General features: G+C 37.5%; 2 protein-coding genes across 5 annotated transcripts; both read right to left on the reverse strand.

Moving 5' to 3' along the window:
- Window positions 1–388: 388 nt before the first annotated feature.
- On the reverse strand, window positions 389–3,076 carry LOC147857983 (uncharacterized). 3 transcript variants are annotated; one of them, XR_015530410.1, is made up of 8 exons: window positions 2,678–3,073; window positions 2,461–2,548; window positions 1,957–2,051; window positions 1,775–1,847; window positions 1,095–1,187; window positions 922–1,008; window positions 550–809; window positions 389–430 (listed from the first exon to the last, which is right to left on the reverse strand). XR_015530410.1 is itself a non-coding variant. In XM_087326603.1 (7 exons), exons 1-7 carry the CDS (start codon window positions 3,037–3,039, stop codon window positions 744–746), a joined length of 864 nt encoding a protein of 287 aa, XP_087182729.1. In that variant the 5' UTR covers window positions 3,040–3,073; the 3' UTR covers window positions 389–743. The 3 variants fall into 3 exon arrangements, 2 of the variants coding, with proteins under 2 accessions (XP_087182729.1, XP_087182730.1); XM_087326603.1 differs by having other exon boundaries at window positions 389–809; XM_087326604.1 differs by lacking the exons at window positions 389–430; window positions 550–809; window positions 922–1,008; window positions 1,095–1,187 and adding an exon at window positions 1,211–1,681 and having other exon boundaries at window positions 1,716–1,847; window positions 2,678–3,076.
- Window positions 3,077–6,536: 3,460 nt separating this feature from the next.
- PEX1 (peroxisome 1) lies at window positions 6,537–15,471 on the reverse strand. 2 transcript variants are annotated; one of them, XM_087326804.1, is made up of 17 exons: window positions 15,185–15,470; window positions 14,664–14,837; window positions 14,439–14,534; window positions 13,908–14,355; window positions 11,351–12,109; window positions 11,132–11,223; window positions 10,532–10,605; window positions 10,222–10,444; window positions 9,831–9,921; window positions 9,586–9,740; window positions 9,124–9,411; window positions 7,943–8,143; window positions 7,729–7,854; window positions 7,589–7,650; window positions 7,290–7,407; window positions 6,861–7,160; window positions 6,537–6,770 (listed from the first exon to the last, which is right to left on the reverse strand). In XM_087326804.1, the coding sequence occupies exons 1-17, from the start codon at window positions 15,389–15,391 to the stop codon at window positions 6,732–6,734; spliced, it is 3,453 nt and encodes a 1,150-aa protein (XP_087182930.1). In that variant the 5' UTR covers window positions 15,392–15,470; the 3' UTR covers window positions 6,537–6,731. The 2 variants fall into 2 exon arrangements, 1 of the variants encoding a protein (XP_087182930.1); XR_015530440.1 differs by lacking the exon at window positions 6,537–6,770 and having other exon boundaries at window positions 7,002–7,160; window positions 7,755–7,854; window positions 15,185–15,471.
- Between the last annotated feature and the right edge of the window lie 1,138 nt (window positions 15,472–16,609).

Here is a 16,609-nt window from a genome sequence, read left to right on the forward strand (position 1 = left end):
CATCAAAGAGAAATATTAACAGAAACATTTTCATACTATTACTTATGGAGGGAGGTCGTGATCTGCAATTGAGTGTAGAACATCAGTAGCTTTTGATTTGCAAACCCAAAAAATGGTTTTAATCAATTACTTTTTTGCCGACATGTCATTATTGTCGAAGTAAAAACACAAATGTCCAATACTACCTTCAGAATCCGCTGAGGCAATGTGCAACAACAGATTGAAAGGAAAAATAAGAAAACAAATCCAAATCAGAAGTACATGAATTTTATTATCATTCTCACATAACATATGCCTTTTTTGGGGGGGAGGGGGAAGGGAAAATAGATATATTATTAATGTCCATAGGAGACCAAATATGATCTTTGGAACAGGCTGGAGACGCTGATGATGATTGAACTTGGATTCACTCAAATTTATAACTTTGATTCTACAGTATAAGTCACCTAGAGAGAGAGAGAGAGTGAGAGATACAAAATGTTTAGGTTTGGTTATTAGATGAAGCAGATAACTAAAGCAATTTGCTAGACAAATATAGTGAGAACTTACATTTACCAAAGAGAAGTCCCATTTCAATGAGTGGTGATTTTGACTAGATGCTACATAGTATGAAGATCCCTCTACTTCTTTCATCAATGCCATGGGTTCACGTGGTAGATCTAAGCAAGAGAGATATGATTATCTCGAACAAAGAACTACCCACCTTTTAATGTTATCAAAATTTAGATGCTTGCAAAACCTCTTCAATTATGTCCAATAAACGAAACAAAAATACTCCACGCAACACCCATCAAGCTTGTTGCAGCTACCTGTGTTTTTATACCAATGATAATAAAGGCATTATAAAATTGCAGAAGTTGAAAAATCATTGTTTGCAAGTAAACAATGAAAATATGTTATCATCTAAAACAAAGATATTACCTGGAGTTGTGAAGGTACTAATCCAAAATTAATCAACTGGAATGGGATCCACAGTTTCCAATTTGCAATCACCAGAGGAAGCCAATCCTATTATTAACGCAAATACAGGGGCTTTTGAGGCAAAAGTATAGGGGGAAGATTTTTGAAAATAACTATTATTATTATTTATGAACCTTCTCGAGCTTTGGCACAATTTCGTGTTGCCGGCCTTCCAGAATACATAATGCGACAAACACACATCCCAAAGCTATAGGAGTGAAAACAATCTGAAAATAAAGGAATCTCTCTCTCTCTCTCTCTCACACACACACACACACAACATACCCCCAAAATTAAAATGCCACTGCAATGTGCATCAGATCGATCATTGGCCATCAATTAAAATTTGATGACACTTTTAATATAAACAAAGACCACAAAAGAAAGTCATTTGGAAAATTCAGTTACATTTTCATATAATTGATCTCCTATTGAATTTCACTAGATTTTTCAAGCAAGTTTTCCATCGTGTTTATGTTTGTATAACATATATTTTGAACTAATATTTCAATTCCCAGAACATTTCATTTATTTTGCATGAACAGTACATTAGTAAGCTCTAAAATGATTCTATCAAATTTTGGGGAATATAGCCAAACCCTAATTGAGAAATAGCCATGAATTTCCAAAATCCTTGAAAATTTGCCATTCTGACAAGGAATCACCCATGTTTCCTTTTTTACTTGGATGACGATGATCATCATCATTATGTAATACAGTCCTTGAATGATGTGATGATGATCATCATATAATACAAAGACCACCTATCTGTCCATTTCTCAAGATAACTAATTAAATATAAATACAGATGTACCTGATCGGCACAAAGTCGCAAAAACAATCCTTGAAATCCTGGCATCGGAATTAGTTTGGGCAACAGTCCATACCTAAATGCGTAGAACATGCAAAAACATCCCACCATACAATACACTATCACTTTTCTCCCATCCTTTCCATTGCAAAACTTCACTATAAACGTAATTGTAGATAGCATACCAAAAATGCAAGCCAGGTCCACTCAGAAAAAAGCCAAGAGCAGTAAATGATAGAATTCGCTGAATATCCAGCTGTGGAACCTTCTCAAAAAAGATCTGTTGAGGAAAATAAAATACACAATCTGAGCTTGAGAGGAATTCTTTTTAAGTCTTTTCGAATATAGTATTACAAGAACAATGAAGGGTTTAGGCTAATCTAAATCCTAATCCTAAAAACATAAATGTAACACCTTGAGTGTTCTTTAGCGTATGATTTATAACTTATACCTCAAGAGGCATGAGAAATACATAGGGGATACAAATTGTATACTCCAGAAATGTACCATAAATTCTAAATTAGGAAAATACATTTGAATTATTAGTTTCCATAAAAAGTTCAATTCCAAAAAGATTGATGATAATATGAGAAACATAAGTTGAAATCTATAAAAACCCATTAAAATAATTCTACGGGACAATACACCAGTTTTTTTTTTTTAAGGGGAAATATTTTTTGGATATTTACTTGGCAAACAAGGTCGGCAAAAAGATTGAGGAATCCAGTAGTTATGCTTTTGATGAGAAGAGGATTTTCTTCCAGCATGTCCATATACCTGACACATCACTTGAGAGGAAACAATCCAGTGTCCCAAAATCAGTAAGCAACACAACTTGTATATGATCAATCAAAAGAGAAAAAAAACTAAATGAAAGAAAATCCACGAATTGTCTTGCAGACAAACCTGAACCAAAAACTGCTCAAAAGACCAAATCCACCTGGTTTTCCAAAACCATCATTGTTGCCACCAAAACCACCGGCACCATCATTGTTGCCACCAAATCCACCGGCATCATCATTGTTGCCACCAAAACCGCCAGCGCCATCGTTATTGCTGACATAAGCCTTTCTGAAGGCATAGTGGAGAAAGGGAGGATTGTGAGGAGGAGTACTATGTAATGTGAAGGAGGGGGAGGGAAGACGATGCCCTTCCATGAGGTTAACAGGGGACCAGACGCGGTGGAGAAGAGGAGGGCAATCTGTTGCAGGGAAGAAGAGACCATGGAAGTGGTGAGAACCACAGGAAGAGATGGCTGCCATGGTCATGGATCTTTCTCTGAGAATCTCTGAGAGAGAGAGAGAGAGAGAGAGAGAGAGAGAGAGAGAGAGATTAAACCCTTCCTTCCCTTGGTGGAGTAGGTTTGGGGCCCGTGGGGGGTCTAGGCCACGTGGATGGTATGGACCCCACGGCCCGCCATGTCACCCGGTTTCCCGTGGCCGTGGTGCGCCCGACCAATGAATGTGACCACCCAAGTATCACAACATGAGAGCAATCCACCATCTATTTTTAGGTGTTGTCATCGCCATGTCATCATCATGGTCATGGTCATTGCCACATCATCATCATCATCATCAGTACCACGTCATTATCATCATCATTGCCACATCATCAGTGCCACATCATCATTGTCACTCATCATCATCATCATCGCCACATCATCATCATCGTCGTCGTCGTCGTCGTTGTCATTGCCACATCACCATCACAACATCATCATCACAGTTATTGTCATCGACATCACTTTGGGAAGGGCCCTGGGTTGTGATTATCATTGCTATGATCTTTCGATTGAATGAGTGAATGTACTGCATCAACACACACACACACACACACACACTTGTGCATGTGTTGAAGGAGCCCAACACACATTGTCGAAAATTTGCCAAGAACTTCAATGATGAATGATTAGACTTCCTAGAAATGTGGTTGCCTTATGATCGGTATGGATGTTTCGAGATATACGGGGGGCACCACGTTAGCAAATTTGGGGGAGATGCTAGGGTCATGATATTAAAAGGAAACTTGTTTTAGTGGAGTTAGTGTTTCTACTAAATCATCACTATAATATTATGTGGCTTCCCGGTTTTCCCTGGTTTTATTGAACCACTAGTTGAGCCAATTCCACCCTTGGTTTCAAGCATTAATTCAGAGTCGACGGGGGTTACACTCTACTGCAATGCACCACCTAAACCCTAAATCCTTTTAGCAGATTTGCGTTGACCAATACTCTCCTACATGGGACCTATAGCGCTCGTGTAATTGTGTTGCATGTAAAGTCAAGAAGCTCCAACAACTTGAAAGGCAAGACAATTGTATCACTAGTCTATTATATGAACAATGTGTTGTGAAGGGTGACGATGTCATTTGCACTAATTTTGTGGAAAATGAGAAAATGTAAGAGTTGTAAAGCCAATTTATAGGACCGAACTTGTAAGATTGCAAACTGAATTGTGATCAAGATAGAAATGTGCGCACGAATATCTCAGGATTAAAATATAGGGAAAACAAGCTTGGGCATTGCAGTAGAGTGCAACACCTTAATTGTTGAACTTGTTTGGTTCAAGACATACATTATATGAGGTGAGTAGTATGAAAGTGATGGTGCATATTCTGAACAAGTGTATGGTTTTGGCATCTACATGTGAGTGCAGATTACCCATTGATAGAATAAGATGGTTTTGTAGCATAGTACCAAATTTGTTATATATTATCCAAAGCAAAGTAATTTTGTCTCTCCCAATCCTACAATGGCACTGCAAAAAGCCTTATTCACTAAAGAATCTAGTGAAGTAGTGGAATGCACCACATTTAGTAGTCACATCTAGTGAAGTAATGCAAATAATGAGATTTGAACCACATTGCATGCTTAATGACCATGGATAGCTATTAGGATAGAATCCTTAGATTTCTTTGCTTATGTAGCCTATGTATCATAAAGTTATCATATTATTTGTTATGTATTAATGCCTAGAAAAGTATTAGTACTACCTTTAACATCTTGTATTTTCATATATACGTATGGTATAAAAAAGTATGCAAATTCATCGACAAATTGAAATGATGTGGATTTCTCAAGATGTTTGCATGATTACAAATGTTGAGTGCATATAAATTTGTACCCGTGACTTTCTTGAAGGTGCATAATTTGCACTCAATGGTAGAAGGCCTAACAAGCTTACAACTCAAAAGTTTGCTTTGATGTGCAAACATAGAAACAATCGATCGAAGTTTGATGAGATGATGAGCATTATGTTCTAACTCATGGGGTGGGGTGTTTGCAAATGGTCAATCATGGGATAATATGACGTCTCTCACTATGGCTAGTAGTATATTCATTGCATTTGGAGCTTTGTTCTTCATTGATTTGATGGAGATCACAAATCAACCAAAAGGTTGATAATCTAGTTTTCCCATTACGCCATAATAGCTACACACAATCCATAATTTGAAACTTCGTGAGTGAGGAGTTGGAATGGTGATAATCTGGATGCAAGCGCCCTATGGTTTTATTAGGTAAGATGGTTAATGACCATATACATTTGATATTCTTATGGATAATATGATGGTGATAAGGGAATAGAATCAAAACACTTGGGGTTACACTAATTGGAACAATGTCGATGAAAATCTATTAGCAACATTAACCAAATTGTCCATAATTTTGAGATGGGATGATTTGGAGAGTGTCTTTCCAAATTGATAAAATAATTTAGACATAGATGGAGGATCTCTCTTGAACCTCATATTCTTCATCATCATTAATCACAAATTGATAGAGGAAGTCTAGGTATGTATGGCTACAACAAAGAAACATGAAAGATTAGGCATATGATGTCATAGAACAATAAGGACCACGATGATAATAATCAAACTTGTTACGAGGATGCGTAATCATGTGTAAATCTCTTTACTCCCTTGAACCTTGGATTCTTCTTGATCAGCACTCACAACTAGAAAACTTAGTGAAGGAATATGAAGACTAGCTATATATGGCTACAACAATGAAGCATGAAAGTTTGGGCACACGTGCAAAGTTGATGCTCACTCGAGGCCTAAAGCAATGCCATTGATACACAAGGACCAAGATGGTTATATCAAACTTGTTACAAGGATGTGCAATCATGAATGAATCTCTTTACTCTATTAAACCTCAGATTCCTCTTGATCATCATTCACAACTAGAAGAATTAGTGGAGGAATAGGAAGACTAGCTATATATGGCTTCAAAACACTTGCAATGAATCTAGTACCACGATCGTTGACAATGATATCCAACAACCATACAGTTGAGCAACTTTGTGAAGAACTTAATATGCCTTCATTGATGATGACACAATTGAATGGAAGAAAATGAGCCATCTTCAAAATTTGATCAATAATGACTATGCCACATATTCGTGTGCAGTCTTCACAATGTGGGGAGGAGAGTGGGGCAGAGTGTCCAAAAATGAATGGAGGCTTGGATATTGGATCCAAAATATGAAGGTTATGTATAATGAAATTGTCCAAGACACTAAACCTCCCCTCTCCATGGGTTTAATGCAATGAGATTTTGGGAAGGCCAGCCAATTGAATAGACATGTTGCAAAGGGCAACGGGCTTACGTATTGTCAGTGCCAATGGGTTTTAGTCATCAAGATATGGGATTTTCTTATTAGGTTGTATCAAAATTTATCAAATATTTTGGCAGACATCGACATCGACAATTACTTCTATTTAATTTAACATCACATTGTCCGATGCATTTTTTTCTTACAGAATAACACAATGCTTTATATAAACAAATAATTATTAAATTGATGTTAGGATACAATGGTAATGATTTTCATTGTATATCCCTTCATAATATAATGAAATTAAGGACTTGCAACTTCAATTTACAATATTTTCCAAATGTGAACTGAATGACCATACCAAGAATTGCTCTTGCAAGTCAGTCCTTGGTTTCCATTACTCTTCATGCCAATGTTGCCCTTTTGCCCTTAGCATCTCTTCTCTAAAAAAAATAATTACAACAAACAAATTCACATAAACTGATATTGACAAAAACAATCATAGGAAAATCAATGCAAACATGAATGCATACCTTATCAGACATCGATGACCTTGCACTCATAAACATGTCATAGATGTTATAAAGACGACGTCTCTCCTGGTCTGAAACTGAAGGCCTTGCATTCAGTAACACTGACGACATCACACGCATCGTGATAATAGGCCTTTCCGATTTAGTTGCACTGGTATCATTAATGTCTTTTTGAGATGATAAAAAACTATGAACTGCTTCTAGTTGAGCATCAGATAAAATAGCTTGAAGGTCTGCTCCGCTGAGATTTTCAGTTAGTGATGCTACCACATCTAGATTTACATCCTCACCCAGTGGCAACTACATAAATTTTAGCAAAATAATTTCAATCTCATGCATTTTAAGAAACAACTTTTAAAAAACATTTTTTCAAACTCATTCATTTACATGTAAGAAGTCATTAGGCTTATAACAAATTATCACATTCACCTTGCGTGAAAGAACTTGCAAAATCTCTAGTCGTTCCTTTCTTGAAGGGAAATCGCATAGAAGAAGCCGATCAAGTCTTCCAGGACGCAATAGAGCTGCATCAAGTAAATCTGGGCGGCTATAGCATGCACAATGCAGTTTTAAGTTCACATGGGCACTACTCGATAAACCAGAATAAAAGATTGCCTTAACAATTTACAGACTGAACTTATATATAGCATATACACATGTGCAAGGATATGCACGTGGTGATGGAACAGATAACTTAGAACTTCTGATAGAACTATGTGCAAAAATACCTTGTTGCAGCAAAAACAAAAACACCATTCAGTGCTTCCACACCATCGAGTTCTGTCAGCAACTAGATAATGACAGAATAAAGGGTCATTTATCAACATAATTAATGCATGAGAAAAACATGACATGGTGAATTACAGACCTGATTTACAACACGATCTGTCACACCTGTGTTATCATGGCCTCGTTTCGGGGCTATGGCATCAAACTCATCAAAGAATAATATACATGGAGCAGCAGCAGCAGCTTTTGCAAAGATGTCACGGACCTGTACAAAAATACATAATAGTCATAGCTTCTTAATCCTTGATACTTCACAAAGATTAAAAAACTCCCAGAGAGTATAAGAGCCTTACCCCTTGCTCAGACGCCCCAATGTATTTATTCAAAAGTTCAGGGCCCTTTACTGAGATCAAGCGTAATGAACAGGCAGCGGCAGCAACAGCGACGACATGGGTCTTGCCACATCCTGGAGGACCATACAGCAAGACACCTGATCGCAACCTTAAAGGTGCATTTGAGAATATCTTACTAAACTTCACAGGGAGCTCCAGCATCTAAAGAAAAGATAAAAAGAAAGACAAGTATGAACTATCAGGAAATTTGGTTGTATTTTTATTTTCGTTGGACAGTCCCAGCCCATACAGATAATGAAGATGCAGGAAAGGATAATTTAAATTTCTCACTCATCAATCTTAAAGGATAACTTAAAAGAACGGATAGTACAAAGAAGCCCTTATCAATTTTCTCGTTATGAAGCATAAATTAAATGACTTGCCCTATTCCCTATTGTTGGACTGAGTAATGGCCAATGACCTGTGGTAATCAAGGCTTTGTTTTGTATTCTCAACAAGAAAGACACTGCCAAGAATGATACATATTCAAATGTCACCTCTAATGTGGAGGGAGGGAATCCGTTTTCTGTGGAGATGAAGATAGAGAAGGGCATTTGTTGTTCATAAGTATGAAAGAGGAACTCCAGTCTCCTACTCAAGCATAAGAACACCTTCCTCTTATTTTCAGCACTTAAAGACTCTCAAGCACACGTGTTAGATCACCTTGGGGTATTTCTGATCACCTAATTGTCACTACAATTGAGAGTATATGTGAGCACCCCTAGTAGAACCATATTCAATTGGAATTTGCAATCCTCAGATGGAACCATTGTTATCAGGAGGTGGTATGCTTGTTCTTGTTTTACGATAAATTAGTTTTGTTCTTTTATGACATCATTCATAATTTGTCATAAAACAAGAACAAATATAGCACCTCCAGGTAACAACTATTATCACACAATGAGCTTCCTCAGTTCCACATCAGTCAAGTTAGTTCAAGTTAGCTACTCATTGGGTGTGAAAGCGAGTCAAGAGGCATCAGTGCAGATGAAAACAGAATTATGGCCAGCACACAGCTCAAAGTAGATGAGTGAAACCCTTCAAGGTAAATCAATGTCAATATCCATTATTACACACCAATGTAAATCAAGACTGCAGATATAGAGGTATCCACAATTTTTATAGGGAAATAACACTCAAACCTCTTGCAAAGTTTGGCACGTGTCATTAAGACCTCCAACATCTTCCCAACTCAGACGTCCAACTTGGCCACTAGGCTTCGCAATATCCCTCATTGCAACAGGTAAAAATCCATCAAGAGCCGCTTCGAAGTCTTCCTTCAGAAGCTCAAATTTCTTCCTTTCTAAGGTTTGCAAAGAATTCATACGATCACTTTCTTTTGGTTTGCCAATGCTATTGTTATCGTTGCATGTCGTCAAAGAGAGCAACCGGGTTGAAGCAGAATGAACAGCTCTATCCACCAACACCTCCTAAAAATAAGGAAGATATAGTTTGAATTCTTTTGCATCTTAGGCATGCTAACAAAGCCCCCTATGCAAAGACTATTACATAGCACATCTATCCATCATATAACATGTGCATTAATAATATGCATGCCTCTAGGATCTAGCTCCAGGAATTGCAGATCATTTCAATTTACCAACCAGATCAGCTGCATCATAGCCATCACACTTCAATGCAGTCTCAGATAATATGGCTTTCTGGCAAACCAATCTGCGATTTTCAAGTTCTTGCAAAAGAATTGCAGCACGTTCTGCAGTTGCTGGAGTCGGCAGAGTCACATGCAAGTCAAACCTTCCTATAAAAGAGTAAATAGCTGTTGAGTATGCAGGTCTCTGTCCAAAGATATGAAAATAATATAGTAAATAAATAAGGAATCCATGAAAACCTGATGTACACAACGATGCTGGGAGGCTGGAGACAGCTTGTGCTAAGGCAAGAAATCCAACACATCGCCCATATCCACTTCTTGCATGATCCTATACCAACTTATGCATTGTTATTTCTGATTTATAAATATGATTGGGGATTAAATACAGCAAAAAACAGAAAAACTCCAATATGCCCTTGAGTTTTTCTTTATTTCCCAAGTGCCCCTTAGTTTTGTTTGAAGGGGATGAATTGACTATCTAATTTTTCACATAGCGCATGAATTGATCTTTCAGGGTTGAACAAGGGCATTTTCGGAAAACAGCAGACAATCAGGGGCATTGAGGGAAGTGATGAAAAACTTGAGTATTTTGGAGTTTTTCCAAACACATCTAATAAAAGGAGAGAACCCGAAATGCATCGAGAATATCTGCAAGGAATTCTGTGAGGACAGCTGATGTTGTGGATAGTTCCCTACTCTCAGGATTAGAATTGGATGGAATTGCCATGTCCAAGTCATCGAGTATGATTAAAGAAGGTGAGTGTCTCAAAGCTTGAGAAATTGCCCCTTCCAATGCTCCACGAATCGCTTGAACATGCTCTCCCACTAGCTCTGAACAATTAACCATAATTCTGTACAAGGTTTTATCAAGCAGAAACTGCATAAGCTAGGAAGAAATGAAGAAAACAAAATAGCACATCACTTATCAAAGCACATACATATGGGCAAGTATCGAAGAACTTTCTGCTAATTCCTTCGCTATTGCCAAAGCCAGTTTGGTTTTCCCAGATGCCTGGTAATAAGAATTCATGATTTTCAGGAAGCACGACTATTTAGGATCTTGAAAAAATAAACGCTACTTCAAAACCAAGAAGATACTAGTTCCATCTATAAAAGATACCCACTTCAAAGAATGGGAACTAGCTAGATTCCATATACGTGATTAGAAAATTATTGTGGCGTAGGACCAATTCAATCTAATCTTTCATCTGTGCTTCACGGTGAAGCAAAGTTAAGAGCAAGCTCTGACTAATTCACCCGATAATCAGCAAAAAGTACTAAATGTAAAAATAGAAACTACCATGAGAACCTTATACTACATAAAATATAGTTCAATACAACATGCCACATGAAGTTTTTTGCACCACACTAACAAATCTAAAATGTGCTGGAGTTGCAAAATAAAATTACTAATCCACATCTTTTGAAAGGAATAACCATCAAGATACTTAGCAGTAACATATCTTTGAAAACCTAGAGTTGGATCTCTTACCAAAAGTCAGTTTATAATTTCAGAAAACATGAAGTCTGTAACTTACAGGTGGTCCATGTAAAAGCACATATCCAGGTAAAGGGAGACCAAGGTTACGATATCTATCCTGAGCTTCAGAAGAGAGAGAAATCTGCAGTCCTTCATGAGTATATTTGCATTTTCAGAATATTTATGATGTAAACAACAACCAAAAAAGCAAATACTAAGTAAAAGAAAACCTTCATAATCTCCCTAAAGCTTCCAAAACTGATGAAAATGCACTTACGTCTCAAAGCATCACCAGCAGAGTCCATTAGCCACAGCAAAGATGATAAGCTTGGGCCCTCATTGCCTTTAGAAAACCCACTTTCAGGTAACAGAGGTATAACTTGTGGCTGACCAATTTTGAAGCTAAGAGGTACCTCTTTTGGCATTTTAACATCTTCTATTTCTAATAAGTTTTGATCAAACATGAACAAACTACTATAAGATGTTGACACTAATTTGGGCAGACCCCCTTCATGTTTCTTATCAAATTCTTCAGAATTCTGGAGAGACATTAGGAAGTATAAAACATCTGAGGAATTTTTCGTATCTGCTTCAGATGGAAATTGTTTAAGAGTATTTCTATTCTGTATTTGCTTTGGCAGCAAAAACTCCATAAGTGTTTCTTTTGAAATAGGTATACTTCTAGAGTTTTCAGTTTCACATTCAGAGATGCTACCAAACTGAGCAGCAGCCCACAATTTGAACAGCTCTCGCACTGATGCATTCTCCCCATCAGTAAGGAATCCCCCATTCTCCACATATTCCGACTCTTCTTGTTGGAGAGATACAGATTTTAATACTTTCTTGTGTCTTTCCCAATCCGATAAAGTTTCAGACGCTGTTTTATTGGTAGCAGCATTTTCACCTTCTTCTTGCACATGCCTAAGACTTTCAGATTTGGCATGAGATATTTCTCCACCCTTAAAACTGATCGATGATAGTACAATACCCGCATTCATCAGACTTGGGGTTCTATTGTAGCTTCTAATTTCTATACCTGTACAAATTCAAACATTCAGTTTGGTGAAATGAAAACATTAAAAAATCATCAACACAATTGTTTTAGTTATGAAGATAAAATAACATGCAGTGGTTTGTGGAATTTTTCGATAATTGCTAAACCGCTGTAAATTGTCAATTTTCCTTTGCTTCTTGCTTCATTGAATCTATCCAATTCCTGAATCAATAATGTTGTATTTATGTTTCAGGTCAGTTTTGCTAAACAATTTTAGTTTCTTTGTTATTTGGCACCCAGGGGTGGAAGCTTGGATATTTATGTGAGTTTTATCCCATAGGTCAAGTTTGGCCTCTAGTGAGAATGAATTTAGTGTTCTTTCTTTCTTCCTTTGTTCTATGCCTGCCAACTTTTCATTTGTTGCATAAGCCCATGCATTCATGTGGTTTAGGAAGATTTTTTATTTGTTCGATATACTCTCTCTTGTATGGCACATGGATATACTCTCTCTTGTATGGCAGATTTGAGGTGCCCCAAGGGGATTGCAATCCACTGGAGAAAACAGGCATTGACAATGATGACAAGATCATCTGCAATTGAAGAGGGGGTATAGAGGATAAGGGTGGCGATGAATTCTTCACACTTAAGAATTTGCAAAGATGCCAATTGTACTTAGTCTCTAATGAGTTATCCTATAATCTGTTACTCACTCAATGCCAATTTACCAACTGTAATATGTTCAATCACGATGCAGACCAACTATTGGGGTGACAGACCCTGAAACATGAACCAAAAGCATGGTGCAATCATTGCTTCATCGTGATGTCAAAATGGTCGCAGAGCTATGAGATATACAGGCCCGTCTATAATGGGGTATGTCAAACATATCTATCATTTTGCTTGACCGCACAACACTGATAGAAAGTAGCAATCATTAGAACCATAATAGCTTGTGCAACTTCCAGTTGCACTTGAACAGCCATGGCTCAATTTTGATACGTAACTTATCAGAAATGCGACCTGAAATCCAGTCTGAGATACATCCATGGCCATCCAGTATCCCAAGTGCTGAAATACAGGACTAGGGGGTATCACAAACCAAGATCCCAAAGTCTATAATGGGGTATGTCAAACACATCTATCATTTTGCTTGACCACACAACACTGACAGAAAGTAGCAATCATTAGAACCATAATAGCTTGTGCAACTTCCAGTTGCACTTGAACAGCCATGGCTCAATTTTGATACGTAACTTATCAGAAATGGGACCTGAAATCCAGTCTGAGATACATCCATGGCCATCCAGTATCCCAAGTGCTGAAATACAGGACTAGGGGGTATTACAAACCAAGATCCCAAAGTCTCTATCTATACAGGAAATGACTGATTTAGATCTGCGATCTGGAGACCAGAACATACGAAGTCCAGATATTCATTGCCTTCTTCAATTTGCCATGTCCGGCATACAAAATAAGACCATAATTAAGGCATACACAAGAGCCTATGGAATTAGTTGCTTCCCAGACGGCAATATCCAGTAGCATTGGAGAATATTTTTTATTGAGGCAGCACTAGTTTTCGTACATTCGTTCAATGTTTCTTTTCACGGAGAGAATTTATTCACTGAAATTCTGAGTTTGTTTTTAAATTCTCACACATGTACCACTTTGTATCTTGAGACATGTCATCGTGCCATTTCTTTCTTTCTTTAACTGGATGCAAAATCTATGTACCACTTTTTTTCATTGGCATGACTATCTATCAACATTTATCGGGTGAGCATCAGTTGTGAAGACTAGTATGTAATGAGAATTTGTTGAGAAGACTAGTTATACATACGTGTATGGATTTGAGCTCCAATGAAGAGTCGAATTGCGCTTGAAAGCATAACATGTCCCTTCGCTACAAGATGAGAATACACCACCCGCAACACAACACTTTTTGCAGGCCTATCAATCTTCTCGGCATCTTTCTTTTCAGCCTCATTCTTTCCATTCTGGTCCTTCCATTTCAATGCGCCATCTAGACTTCTTACACTTACAAGCTGACCATTGATCAAAGGTATTTTCTTTGCAGTTTTTGCCGATACAAAAATACTTGTTGTAGGTGCTATGGAACACTTGAAGTTTTCCAGCTTACATGGCTGCAACAGTGAGGATTTCAGTTCTTGTACACGTAAACATGCCTTTACAATGGATGGCTCAACAATAGTGGTGTTTTGTCGTGGTGTAAATGTTTTACGAGGTTTTGGTGCTACGATCAGCTCAGTTCCTGGCACAAGCCGGACCTGTTTAAAGCAAGAAACAGCATTGCCAAGTGAGTCGTGACCTCCTCTTAAAAAATAACTTGCGATTAGTTAGAGATCCAGACCACTTGTTTTGGTGCAGCTGAGATAACACGGAGTGTAAGGACAATGTCTCCATGAACCCAGATAGGAAAAAGCTGCCCTGAGCTAAGCACACCAACCTGTTAAAATAGAAATGTAAAACTATAGAATCTTACATAAATTTATATACATAAAGCTTAGAAATTCATGAAGGAAAACAGTAATATGGAAAAGTTAATTTGGTCTACAACACGGTACTAAATTAATACCTGACTAAGGATATGATCTTCAACAAAACCTGCATTAAGTTCCAAAATCTCCCAATCATCCTCTGTCGCTGGTTCTACTTCAACAGAGACAGCATTTGCAACATCTGTTAACGCCCTTAAATATAATGTCGCACCATCATGAAGCCCCACACACTCTGCTAGCTTCTTAGACACCTGTAAATAATAGACGTTTAAAACCAAAAGTCTATACTTTGTTATGTCTAAACACATACATCAGCATAAAATATACACCTTACGCTTGTTCCCTACCATATTCATGATTTCAAATACCATTATATGGCTGCAAATGGTGTTATATATCAGTAAGAAAGGATATCATAAGGACTTCTAAACGAACAAGGATGCAGAAAATGACATTCTCTAACTACAGACAAGAAAGAAAAGAAAAAAAAATTAAAAAATTAAAAAATAAAGAAAAGAATGCCTAATACAGATAGAGAGAGAGGAGAATCAAGATAAATAAAGGACAGATTTTGATAGAAGGAAGAAGAAGAGATAACCTCGATAGAAGATGAGAGGGAAGAAGCGCCAGCCCAAGACAGATAGAAACGATCCGACAAATTAGAGCTCTTGGGATATCTGAGCTCAAGCGTAACAGAGAAGATATCATCATCTCTGTTTCTGCCTTGCAAGGCATCGATAGCATGGAGAGGTAATGCAACGAAGCAATCTCTCATCCCTGGCACAGTAGAAACCTGCAATTCCATGGGCGGGGAAGGGGCAGGGAGGAATCAGAGCTTCAATTCATAAGAGGGAGAGAGAGAATTAAACAAATAAAGCAGAGAAAGATTTTGGGTTGAGAGTGGGATAGGTGGAAGAAGCAGGGGAAGAAGCAGGGGAAGAAGCAAAGGTTTTATATGTATGAATGAATGAAGATACATATATGAAAAATAATAAGCCTTCTCTTTTATGAAGGATTGCTTTGGTTCAACGTTAGCCTCTAGGCTCTCCCTTAACATGAGATAATTTCTTCTTCCCATTTGGCACTTTACGTGCTATATGTACCCTCAATACCCACACTCATACAATGACCATGACCAACCATTAGCCAAAACATATCAATCATATCATCATTCCATGTGTCGTTTATCTCAAACTTCATCTCCTCGAGCTCCTTGAGACTATAATGTTCCTATTGTGAAAATTACCGTCCATATCAGAAGAGTAGAACAATTTTCATGGTGTTATCAATCTCTAACTTTGGTTGTGTCGGGATCTTTGAGATATTATTATGCACGTCAAAATGTGCAATTACCATCTATTACAAAATAATAGAAGATTTCCCAACATCACGAATGTCCAACCTAGTTGTTTCAAAGCCATTTAGAGTATACGTCTCAAGAATTTCCCCAAAAAGCATGAAATCATCACATGTTTTCTTGAAGAGAAATAATCAAAACATCATTCTTCAATATCTAGTGTGGTTATGTTTGAGTTCTCAAAGATTGTGTTATGCGGCCTTATAGTCAATCTAATCATGTATTAATGGATATGAGTGTGCTAATGATGACCATTTACATCTTTCTCAAGAGATGCTTTTGTAACATTGTCAACATGAGTGGGTTGTGATATTCTATTGGCATCAAATCAATCCATCATCATGCATCATTGAAATCAATTAGCCCCATTACATTAGTAGTGCTGGGTCCCCAAGAGTTTTAATAGTTACTATTGCTAACCAGTGTTCATATTACTCATGAGTTGTGATCCATCCTGCATTCTTTGTTATAGCATTTGGTTGGCCACAATTTGGGTTGTTATGGTCTTGATACTTACATACTTGGTAATTACATATGTTTCTTCTTCTATGCCCTTGTAGCAAGGAAACAACCCTCTCATGAAGGTGCACCACTTTCTTATTATCTAGAACATACATTAAGAACTATCCAATTCCACATTCAAGGACAGAAAATTAGACGATCAAA

This window comes from Azolla caroliniana, unplaced genomic scaffold, assembly GCF_043228905.1.
Source record: "Azolla caroliniana isolate FFs.n. ecotype wild unplaced genomic scaffold, voAzoCaro1.0.p SCAF_11, whole genome shotgun sequence".
Lineage (NCBI taxonomy): Eukaryota > Viridiplantae > Streptophyta > Polypodiopsida > Salviniales > Salviniaceae > Azolla > Azolla caroliniana.

Excerpts from the sequence above, each read along its gene's own strand:
- LOC147857983 (XM_087326603.1), bottom strand. The coding sequence starts at position 3,039 with ATGACCATGGCAGCCATCTCTTCCTGTGGTTCTCACCACTTCCATGGT. Across the intron at positions 2,052-2,460 it reads TTGCCGACCTTGTTTGCCAA|ATCTTTTTTGAGAAGGTTCC; the intron begins GTAAATATCCAA and ends TTTCCTCAACAG. Across the intron at positions 1,848-1,956 it reads GGACCTGGCTTGCATTTTTG|GTATGGACTGTTGCCCAAAC; the intron begins GTATGCTATCTA and ends CTACGCATTTAG.
- PEX1 (XM_087326804.1), bottom strand. The coding sequence starts at position 15,391 with ATGGAATTGCAGGTTTCTACTGTGCCAGGGATGAGAGATTGCTTCGTT. Across the intron at positions 7,651-7,728 it reads CAGATCGTGTTGTAAATCAG|TTGCTGACAGAACTCGATGG; the intron begins GTCTGTAATTCA and ends GTCATTATCTAG. Across the intron at positions 7,408-7,588 it reads TTTGTTTTTGCTGCAACAAG|CCGCCCAGATTTACTTGATG; the intron begins GTATTTTTGCAC and ends TGCATGCTATAG.